General features: G+C 36.7%; 1 protein-coding gene across 3 annotated transcripts in view; it reads right to left on the bottom strand.

Moving 5' to 3' along the window:
- Positions 1-12,015, bottom strand: part of YME1L1 (YME1 like 1 ATPase) — a 47,292-nt gene that overhangs the window by 23,851 nt on the left and 11,426 nt on the right. For all 3 annotated transcript variants that reach the window (XR_013993883.1, XR_013993884.1, XM_081057791.1), the window contains exons 4-8: positions 9,822-9,920; positions 7,650-7,759; positions 6,178-6,328; positions 5,691-5,774; positions 3,279-3,361 (exon numbers count right to left, since the gene is read on the bottom strand). Coding sequence is in view for 1 of the 3 variants with exons in the window: in XM_081057791.1 (XP_080913917.1) it covers positions 3,279-3,361; positions 5,691-5,774; positions 6,178-6,328; positions 7,650-7,759; positions 9,822-9,920 (527 nt within the window). In the remaining 2 variants the exon portion in view is untranslated. The remainder of the gene's footprint in view (positions 1-3,278; positions 3,362-5,690; positions 5,775-6,177; positions 6,329-7,649; positions 7,760-9,821; positions 9,921-12,015) is intronic.

A 12,015-nucleotide genomic window follows, 5' to 3' on the forward strand; every position in this document is an offset into this window, starting at 1 on the left:
TTGAAATTGCAAAGAAAAGGACTGCGTGGTGTCAAATTACCATAATTTCTGATGCCTTATTCCCCAGAGTCAAGGTTGAAAAAAAGTTTATGTATTAATAGGAGCTAGAGTGTGGAAAAAGGAAGAGCAGAAATAATATCAGCAGCCTCTTCAGAAGTGGAAGAATCCCCAGAAGTCATGGATTTCGTGTACCTCCTACAGGAAGAATTTCTTCCAAAAACGTTCCTCAAGGACAATTACGTTGCCTTTACTTGAACACATTCACTAGTGACAGGTCATTAAATTGCAAGACAATCTTTATCAATCCTTCAAATAATGAAACACTATTATTATGCTTTCCCTACTGCTTATTAATTAGTGGAAGAAAATACTCGTGTTGACAGGACTCAACAGAAATTCACGATCCCAAACTTTGAGTGGCCCACCAATCATATTTTATTTCCCTAATCCATCCATTCTCTAATTCCTACACAATTTCAGACCTCCTCTTCCATTCACACATTCGTTCAGCTCATGACTGATTCTGACTCCACTATCAATAAACCCCCCATGTATATCCCACCTACCAGTTTATACATGTCTACTTTATTTTCTATTAGAATAGATGAACTACCCATTCCAATAAAATTCAAACATTATTTATAGTCACCTATTCCATTTAATTTCTTTCCATCTCTTATACACCCACTGCAATCAGGATTTAACCCCAGGCTTTGCCCCTGAAATTGCTCTTTATCAAGTACATCAATGATCTTCCCATTTCTAAATAGAATGGTCAATTCTCATCAGCTCACCAATAGCATTCCACATAGTTCAACACTCCCTCATCATCATGGAAATTTTCTTCTAGGATACAACCCTCAGCTGCCTCACTGGCAGCTCTTTCTGACTTTTCTGATTCTTCCTTCTCTATCCTCTGAACTTTTTAATACTCTACAGCTCGGTACCTAGGCCTCTTCTCTTCTCTAGTCATACTCACTCCACTGATGATCACGATCACAGGAAAACACGTGGACTTAATACATCTAAATGTAATCTCTATTATAATTTTTATCTCTAGCTCAAACCTCCCCAGGAAGACCAAAATGGTCTATCCATGTGCTTAGTTAACACCTTCATTTGATATCTCACATATAACACACCCCAAACTGAATTCCTAATCTCTGTCCCCAAAATCTACTCTACTTACAGTCTTTCTCTCAGTAAATGACAATTCCATCCTTCTAACAGTTCAAATTAAACATCTTGTGGTCATTCTTGACACCTCTTTCTCTTATACCATACATCCTAATCTGTGAAGAAACTTTTGGTTCTACCTTCAAAATCTGTATTAAAGATCTAACCAGTTCTCACCAACTCCACTGTTACCATGTTGGTCTAAGCCGACATCATCTTTGCCTGGACATGATAACAGACTGTTTTCTACCTCTGTCCCCTCCAAATTATCATCAATACAGTGTCCCATTAAATTTTGTATCAAATCATATTATTTTTCTGCTCAAAATCCTTCCATGGCTCCCACTTTCTCAGAGTATAAGTCTTTATAATGGCTTACAAGATACTATGCAATCTGTTCCTATTTACCTCTCTGATCTCATCTAGTATTTTTGCTAATTCACCTTGCTCACTATATTCCACATAAAAGTAGCCTTTTCAGATCTCAACAAACAAACAGGGTACGTTAATTCTTTACATCCTTTATTCCCTCTCTTCCTCTGGCAAGAACTGTTCTTTGCTCAGGTAAAATGCATGGTTTATTCCATCTTCAAATCTTCACTTAAGTGTCACCAGCTCAGTCAATCATACCCTGAACACCCCATTTAAAATTGTGATCTTTATCCCAGAACTCCCAATCCTCATTACACCCTGCTCTATTTTTCTACCATAATACTTTACCATTTAACATACTCTATTATTTCCATATATACCATAGCATTCTCCAATTCCTGTTAGAATTAAAACTCCAGGAGGGTAGAGATTTATTTCTTCTGTCTCAGTACCTAAAACAGGGACTGGCACTTAGGAAACACAATTAAATATTTGTCAGATGATTTAATTAACTGGCTATAAACTAGCATTCATCCGTTCTGTTCACTCAAGATATAGATGTTTTAGATACCAGAGTTACAAAGATCAGTAGAGGAACAGGTAAAGAGAAGTACCGTTTATTGAGTATCAACTTTGTGTCAAGCACATACACAATCTGTGAGAATCTAAAGTAACTTGCTCAAGGATACACACCAGTAAGGCAAACACAAATTTGAAACCTCAGTCTGTTTGACTCCGAGGTCCACATTCATTCCACTACACTTTGCTGCTTTTACACATTAATACTAAGAAATGACATGAAACAGGTCTGAGGGAAGGGGCGCAGAGCCACCACGCCCTCTCTGCATGAGCTACTCTCCCAGTACCACCACTTGTTTACCTGGAAGTTTCCTGAACCTGACTATTGAGATTTTTATGGAGGCTTCTTCATGTAGGTACAATCAGTTATTAACTGCATTTCCAGGCCCTGTCTCCTCCCTAGAGAATGTGGGGTGGGGCTGAAAGGTCCAAGCTTCTAATCAAGGCTTGATCTTTCTTGGTAACCAGCCCCATCCTAAAGCTATCCAGAAGCCCACTAAAAGTCACCTCATTTGGGGCGGCCAGATAGCTCAGTTGGTTAGAGCGCGAGCTCTGAACAAGAGGGTTGCTGGTTGGATTCCCACGTGGGCCAGTGAGCTGCGCCCTCCACAACTAGATAGAAGGACAACAAGGCTGTAGCTGAGCTTCCGGAGGGGAGGCAGGATGGCTCAGTTGGTTAGAGCGCGAGCTCTCAACAAGATTGCCGGTTCAATTCCCCCATGGGGTGGTGGGCTGTGCCCCCCAAAACTAAAGATTGAAAACGGCGACTGGAGTTGGAGCTGAGCTGCGCCCTCCACAACTAGATTGAGGGACTGTTCCCCAATATTGCCCAATAAAAAAAAAAAGTCACCTCATTAGAACAAAAGACACTCCTATCAGCCAGGAAATTCCAAGGGATTTAGAAGCTCTGTGTCAGTCAAAAGCAATAACTCTGTGTCAGTCAAAAGGAATAGCAGTCAAAAGCAAACAACTGAACAAAAGACGCTCCTCGAGCTCTTATCACAGAGGAAATTACAAGGATTTTCGAAGCTCTGTGTCAGGAACTGGGATCAGAGACCAATATATATTTTCTATTATTCACACCTTTAGAATCAAATATTGACCTTATACAGTTAATGTTTGAAGAGGTGAAGGTAAACTTTTCAACTTACTCCTTTAACATGCTCAAAGGTGACATTTTTCATCTGGACAGGATCTACTGCAGAATCAAGCCCCGTTGTTGTCCGGAAGCGGACTAAAGGGAAGAAAACGTTCACACATTTGATTCATAAAATTCTAACCACTTTATTTTTTCAGATGCAAGAAAGCAAAGCCCAGGAAAATTAAATATCTAACTTCACATACATTAAATCAGAGTCAGGAGTAGAAACTAGGTCCTCTGGATTTCTAGACCATTTTCAAGGAACAAATGATTCACATTAAAATGGCATCTTTATACTTTCCAATTGAAACTAAGAGTTATATTCCTCTTCTCCTTGTAACAGCTAATGTTAGAAATCTTAAATATTCCAGTGCATAAAAATCACTTGAGAATGTGTTAATGCAGGTTCCCGGGCCATGGCACAGAACTTCTGATTTGTAGATTCAGAAAAGGGGCATTGTAGTGTTTGCATGTTTAACAATCACCCTGGTCATTCTGATACAATTGGTCAGGGATCTATATTTTGAAATGCTTTGCCTTCACCTAGCATTAAAAAAAAAAATGGCACTGACATTAAAAAATAAAAGGTGAAGCTTAACAGCTCTCACTTTTCAAATAGGCTTCCTCCTTTGACAACTTATTTGTCCTTAGATGATATATCAGTAACGACATCATTAAGTATAAGGCAGTGAAAGTTTGCTAGGACAGACTAACTATGGTGAACAAATCGACTATGGGAAACAAAGCTTTCTGAAACCTCCACACCTCAGGTAAACTTCCATACTGGACATATATAAATGACTAAACTGAGCAATTTCTAATTTCCTCAGAGTATGTCAAAAGCATTATCTTTAAGATAGATTGAAATACAGAAGCAAAAAAATGAGTAGGCAATAATATAGGGTTAACAAAAAACACTTAACTATCAAAAACAGACAAGCCAAGAGAGCAAATTTAAAACAGTAATTCTAAAATGGAGACTGTTTTAGCTCACTAAATTATTGTTTCAAGGCTCTATATAGGGACCGGCCCTGTGGCTCAGGTGGTTGGGGCACTGTGTTCCTAATGCTGAGGTCGCCGGTTCAATTCCCACATGGGCCAGTGTTGGGCGCCCTTTACAGCTAAGATTGTGAACAACAGCTCTACCTGGAGCTGGGCTGCCGTGGGCTGCTGTGAGCTGGCGTGAGCTGGCGTGGGCTGAGTGGCCAGCAGTCAACCTGAGCAGCAGGCAGCCAGCCAGCCAACCATCAACCGGTGTGACCTAAGCGCTAGGACTTGAACCAGAGTGGGGGGGAGATGGAAGAAGGGGGAAAAAGGGCTTATGTAGATGGACTTAATAAATAATGAAAATAAATTTGCAGCAGGAGCACTTGGACCTAATAAAAACTTAGAATAATTACTCAAAGGCAACACATTTCATACTTATTTTCCTTCATTTAAGACATCAATTAAGAATAATCAGCTCTCATGTCACCCCTCTACCAACCTGCCAATATCACCTTATCATCCCTATAGTGGTTCTTTTTTGAAAAAAGGAGATAAGAGATGGTGAATCTAGATATAAAAAGATATTCCTGGATGTTAAAACTTCATCTCAGGTTTCACACCACAAAAAAACTTAAAATGTCTGGGGTTACATGCAAGTTATGGGATGAAGTCCTGATCCAAGTAACCAAAGTTCTTAATACATTAAGAGTTTTTTCTCTCAAGATACTCAATCACAGAGAGAGTAGAAAACACAGGGTTAAAATTAAATGGTAGTTGAAAAAGCAATTAAAAGCACTTAAGCCTGACATTAGACTTCATTTTAGACTGGCAAACAGAAAAAATAAATTCAATTTATTAGTCTCTAAAAAGACAACTATTTCACTTTGTATTGCTATTATAAAACTCTGCTAAAAATATTTTTTTTAGTTTTACAATTAGACAGGTATCATTTTCTAAAAATATAGGAAACTAACCACTACTAGAGGTTTAAATAACATTTTCACTCTCATAACACAATCCTTGGAATTTTAACAAAATATTACTTTCTCAAAATGAGTAAAACCTGAATTTGCCTGAAGAAACTTTTCCTGTAACCGACAAAATAATGTCAAAATAATAAACCCTCTGACAAGGCAGAAGGTACACCGTGGTACAGATTAAAACTTTTCTACTTAAATGCAAAAAACTATCTCAAAGTGACTCATTCTGAGAAGTCTTGATTTAGGAATGAAAGGCCTAGATCTTAGATCTATAAACATTAACCTTTTCTTTCTCTTAAGTGGAATAGATTATGGTCCACTTTCTCTCAAGTGGACCAGTCTGTTTTCATAGTGGAACAGATTATGAAAGACTTACAGGTCTTAAGGGGACTATGAAAAAGAAACAAGTATGTAGATTTTTAAAAATTAGTAAGTCAGATAAATGAAGTCTTTACCAGATAAAAACGGGTTTTTTAAGAGTCCATAAATGCCAAATAGCAGCAAAACAAAGAGAATCAGACGAGTTCGTCGTAGAGAATCTGGAGGGGGGGAAAAAAAGCCTTAAATCAAATGGCATCAATAAGAAACAACAGCTCTATGAAATGCAAACATTAGGTTAGTGATGGTAATCATATTTCATCACATGCTACTTTGGAATAATTGCGTAATTGTCCTTTGCTTAACTGCCATGATTTCCTGTCAGCACTCTGTGACAGGAACTTCATGAAGCCACTCACACTTCTGTCCTTGACTTCAGTTTCTCAGCTGAGAAAGGGGAAATGCCAGCAGATACTTCCATCTCTACACAGCTTAGGTTACAATACAGCAGAATATAATCAATGGAAAGTTCGATATTAGAAAAGTTACTCATAATCACTTGAAGGTAGGCCTATGATTTCCTTTCAGACACTCTTCTCAAATACAGCTGTCAAATCAACTTACCATTGGTTTTTTGGGTTAGTGCCTGAGCTTTCAGAAAACCCTCTGCAAAACCAGTTTTAAACGCATCTTGATGAGCTTCAGGTATGTTTTTGTTTTTCATGAGTTTGTCCAAAGTCTCAACATCTGATCCTCTGTCTCTCAAAAGAAATCCCTAAATACACAAAAAACACACCAGTATTGGTTGATAATAAGGTGATACCACTCCTCAGAAATATTCTGATCACTCACACACAAAAAATTTACTATAATTCTAGAATTTTAAATTTTTGTCAATGAGACAAGTTAGGTTAAAACTCAACAATAAATTACTTAATCAATGGTTAGCAAACTAACATTGGACCCTATACCTGTATCAATCAATTAATATAAAGAAACTCTCTGTATGAACACTATACTGAAAATAGGTTAACAGGTCACATGTTGACTCAGGGTTCTAATGACTTGTCGTTCACACTACTTTAAGTCTGCTACAGGATATCCTCATTAATATCTTAAATGTTTACTGAGCACATTTCATATACCTGGTCCTGTTTATGTTCTGAAGATGTAAAGATAAATAATGATCTGAATGTTTTCAGTCTATTGAGGAGAGATACAGAAGTTATCGAAATCATTTTCACATTATGTTAGAAGTACTAGGTATGGTGGTAAAATAAATACTACCTAGACAGTCAAGAAAGGCCTTAAAGATAACGGGATACGTAAGCCACAGGGACAAACAGCATGGACAATCTGACAGAGGCATGAAACAACAGTCTTCAATGCTGAAGAACTGCAATCTTGTATGACAGGACTTTAAAACGCCAAGTGATGGGGAGGTTAGGGGTACAGAGGGGGTGACACATTGAAAATGAGCACAGAAAACGACAGGTGGAGGTGAAATGATAACATGCCCTGTGTATCACGGCAGGAGTCTGACAATAAAGCAGAGGAACACAATTATTATATTTAATACATTTTAGACAGACCGGTTGGTGGCAGTCTAGAGGCTAGACTGAAGGTAGTAAAACTAAAGGCATGGGGACTAAATGAATGCTTATAACCATTTCTTGCCTAGATAACTAATAGTCTAAGCAATGGAAGTAGGGATGAAAAGAAAGATTTAAGAACTATTTAAGAGGCTGGATCAACAAGACTTTAATGGATGTGGGAGGTGAGAGAAGACACACAAATCAAAGTTGATTACCAGGGTTCTAGTTTGAGTGGATGCTGCTCATTAACACAGAGACACATATAAGCAGGTGTAGTAGGTTGATAGGGAAAGAAAACAGGGAGATGTTTAATGGCCAGAGGAGAGACAAGTCTGGCACCCAGAAGAGTTGTAGTTATAATGATTACACAGGTTATTCATCCTTTGTCATAAGTAGAAAAATGGGAGAAAATCAATCAGCCAACAAAAAAAATCAGATATTGAAGCTTCTCATTTTAATAACCTGAAAATTATTGCTTTCAAACAAAAACAGTCTAATTACCTTCACGAATGATGGTGCTATATGCTGTGTTTCTGCTAATCTTTCAGAGGTGGATTGTAGACGTCGTGTCCTTGATTTCAAAGTTTTAAAACCCCGAGACTGTATGAAAACTGAATGAAACAGTATCACATTTACTTCTCATTTTAAATTTTTATAAGAACAGAAAAATGCCTAAGATTCAAAACTATGACACCACACCTTACATCATAGGTTTTCATCTTGTTTTCTTAACACAGTTGTTTGCCTGATACTTCACCGCACTTGTCATTAAAATGGACTGAATCTACAAAATTAACCTTACATATCTTGGCAATTTAAAAATGTTAAAAAAACAGCTAAGTATCAAAGTCAGTGTCTTCTAATTCCTCAAACCCCACTCCTACATCTGATAAGTAACCAGTACTAACAATTCCATGATTGTGCTTCTATCTATTTAAACACACGCTCTTTCTGTAACAGTACAGAGCTTTCTACAATTGTTTTCTTTCACTTAATATAGTCCGTACATTTTCAAAATAGGTCAGACAGTGCAGTTTAATGGGTGTTTATAGCTTTCCAATTTATCTGAGTATAGCAATTTATTCAACCATTTCCCTACTCCAGACATTAGTTGTTTCCTGTTTATTCTTGCTAAAAGTAATGCTGCAGTAAATATATACAATGCAGATATTGTATATATTATCTTTCAGCACATATAGGCTAAATTCCTAAAAGTATTTCCCATCTTCCTTATTTCTTAATAAATTATACAATGCCCTCAACATCAGTTTGTCCTCAACCCAAAGATTTCGATGTGCAGATTTTCACTGTGGTTCATTACTAATTATCTACAATTTCAGTTTTGACATTTCTCTTTAGCCAGACATTCAGAAAAGTATCTTTAAATTTCCACATATTTAGGTATTTTCTAGCTATCCCTTCTGTTAATTGATTTCAATTTTATTACATGATCAGAGAACCTGACCTAACATGCAAGTGCTTTGAAAGTGAAGATATATACTTCATACCTAAATACATACTTAGTTTTTATGTCTTCCAAAAATACTGAAAATAGTATTCTTCTGTCTTCTGCATTAATAATTTCTTAAGAGGATTATTGGTCTCTGCTCAACATGGTGCCTCTCTTTCTTATTACAAGTTTACCTCAAATATGTGGAGATTCTTGCTAATCCATTTGTATTTGTAAAGAATACAGTGATCAGCACTGACTGTTGATCAATTTCCTCAAACCTACCAAGGTGATAAATGTATTTAGACTACAAAACATAGACTCAAGGTGAACGAGAAGGATACCTTCAGTACATGATCCAGTCCAGAGTAATCTGGGGTACTGTCATGTTTCTCTGTCATGAATATTCAAACCAGGAGTCTTTAGAGATATACACTCCTTGCAACATGCACGCGCGCGCGCACACACACACACCCTTATTACAAGTCTTTTACAAATTGCAGCCTAAAAGTTAAAAGCCATACCTGCTCTGTGATTGGCCCACTTCTGGCAATCTTTTCAACTGTTTACTGTATCAACCATCCCAGAGCCCCTTTATTGATTCAAAATTTGGGTTTTTTCCTAAGTTCCATCAGAAATAGCAGTACACACCTCTTTTATTTTACTCTTAAGTTCCATGAAAATAGGCATCACCTATCTTTTTCATTTATCATTCTCACATAAGACCCATCACTAGTGTCTGATGTAATAATATTATCATATAATAATACGAATGAACGCATTTTTTATTTTGGTATCAATTTAATGTCATCTACTCTATGACTTATGGAAAGTCCTCATATTTCTGGTCCATCAGTGAAATCCCTCTGCTGTTGCCCTGACTTTTTCTCATTTTTCTATTTTTTGGTCTGGCAATGTGATTTTGAAAATGAAGGGAAATAAACAAATGTGCTTAGTTAACTATTTTGAAGCCAGTATAGATAAGATGCCTAGAATGATTTACTGTAGCAGTTAATACATTCAAAATTTAGCTCCTATTTAATATTTTCCACATAAATAATTACACAGAATACCCAAACTAATTGATTTCAAATACTCTATAAGTGCTACTGTGAGCTACAAATAAATGTTTATAATCATTAGTTTCTTTAAGGAAAACAAATCAGAATATAATAAATACATCTATTATTTTTTGCAAAGTAAATACAGTTGTTGCTTCATACCTGGCCAGTACTGAAGATCTGAACAAATGCTTTTAAGAGTTCTTGAATGTTGTCTGTACAAGCAAGAGGAACGTAAAGCACTAAATACATCTATGTAACCTGGAGGAAAATTGAAAAAGTAAATGTTCTAAATGCCAAACCGAAAAAATATATGTATATATGAAATATAACTTTACCAAATATTAGGAAAACCAAAATATGAGTTTTGCCTTTTATTTGTATAGTTTTATAAATATCTAAAAGCACTGCTATTCTAAATACAGTAATTCATCATTTTACTATCACTTATCAATCTTTTTTTATCTGACATACAAATATAGCTGCCAATGAAATTAAATTCAAATCAAGAGGTGAAAGATATATGTTTAGCTAAAGTTACTTTTAGTTAAAAACATAAAAAGATAAAAACTCATTATTTTCTAGAGACAATTTAAAAAACTCTAATGAACAATGTGATAAAACATTGCAAACCAGAGGTTCTGCCAGTTTTCTCTCATAGAGCTTCCACAGTCATGGGGTACAAAGAAAGTTCCCTTGATAGCTGTAAAGCCATGAATACTTTGGTGTTCCTTCCTAACTTCTATTCTTGATTACTGGGCACCATCCTACTTTACATCTATGATCGTAGGGAAAAGCTAGGCATCAACAAGAGAGACAGTGGTTCTCACCTATCCCTGTATCCCAACTACGATGCATGGATTCTTCTAAGAACCCTTACAGTGAAGTCAGAAACCCCTTCCTAATATTCCTATCTGCCTAAGCCTAGAAAATGACTGGCAATAAGAGGAACAAGTTTAAAGGAAATGTAACTATCAAGACTAGAAGTTCAATAGTAATTACACTACTGTAATAACAATGATAATAAAAAATTTTAATCTACTGAACACTCACTGTGGGCCCCAAGTACTTCAAATTATTTCATCTGACCCTTCAAAGTAAGATAGTTATTCCTCATACTTTCATTAAAAAACAGCAACTTAAAGAAAGTTAGGAGAGGCAGACGGGAGGCTCAGTTGGGTAAGAGCGAGAGCTCTGGGCAACAGGGCTGCCGGTCGATTCCCACATGGGCCAGCAAGCTGCGCCCTCTGCAACTAGAATGAAGTCAATGAGCTGCCGCTCAGCTCCCGGGTGGCCAGATGGCTCAGTTGGTTGGCACGGGCTCTCAACCACAAGGTTGCTGGTTCAACTCCCACAAGTGATGGTGGGCTGTGCCCCCTGCAACTAGAAAATGGCAACTGGACCTGGAGCTGAGCTGCGCCCTCCACAACTAAGACTGAAAGGACAACAACTTGAAGCTGAACGGCACCCTCCACAACTAAGATTGAAAGGACAACAACTTGATCTGGAAAAAAGTCCTGGAAGTACGCACCGTTCCCCAATAAAGTCCTATTCCCCTTCTCCAATAAAATCTTAAAAAAAAAAAAAAAAGAAAAGAAAGTAAGTAAATACCATAGTCACTCTGGCAGGACTGAGTTTGATCCTAATCTGCTCCTCACTCAACCAAATCACAGGGCTTCTCTTATGAAAGAGGTAGTACGTATAGCACAAAAAGGTAATGAAATAGAAGCAGATTTTTAGCCTAAGCCCCCAGCTCAGAAACACTTCATTTATTCTCACTCTTGAATTCTTTATTTATCCTCCAGCCCTTATATGAATGAAAGGCAAAGGAAGTAAATGAATTAAGTTAATACAAAGTACAGTTTCAAATCAAATCTTTGTCACAAAACTATTCAAACCTGCTCTTTTGTTTCTGGGCTTTTATAGCTTATTGATTTTTTAAAATCTGTTTTTCCGTTAATATAAAACAAGAATTTTGATAAGACTCTAATGTTAGTTGTTTAAGTATCATCCAGAAAGAAACCGTGAACTGACATTCCTTTCAACAAAATGGCCACTTATTATAATACCAGATCAACAAGACTCATGGAAATACGTAGATTTTCTATAAGAGACCATGACTGTTTCTTCAATGTATTCTTAGAGATTAGTAGTATATGTAACCTAGAATCCAGTAAATAAATGTTTGTCACAAACACAAACAAACAAAAGATACCATACCACTCCACCATCCTAAATGCTATGTAGTTATGCTGTATTAGATCTTAGAACAGAAAACGGATCCTAATAGAAAAACTCGTGATTTGGTGAAATTAAACTTATTTGGTAAAATCTAAATAAAGTCTGTGATTTAGTT

This window comes from Rhinolophus hipposideros (assembly GCF_964194185.1).
Source record: "Rhinolophus hipposideros genome assembly, chromosome: 1".
Lineage (NCBI taxonomy): Eukaryota > Metazoa > Chordata > Mammalia > Chiroptera > Rhinolophidae > Rhinolophus > Rhinolophus hipposideros.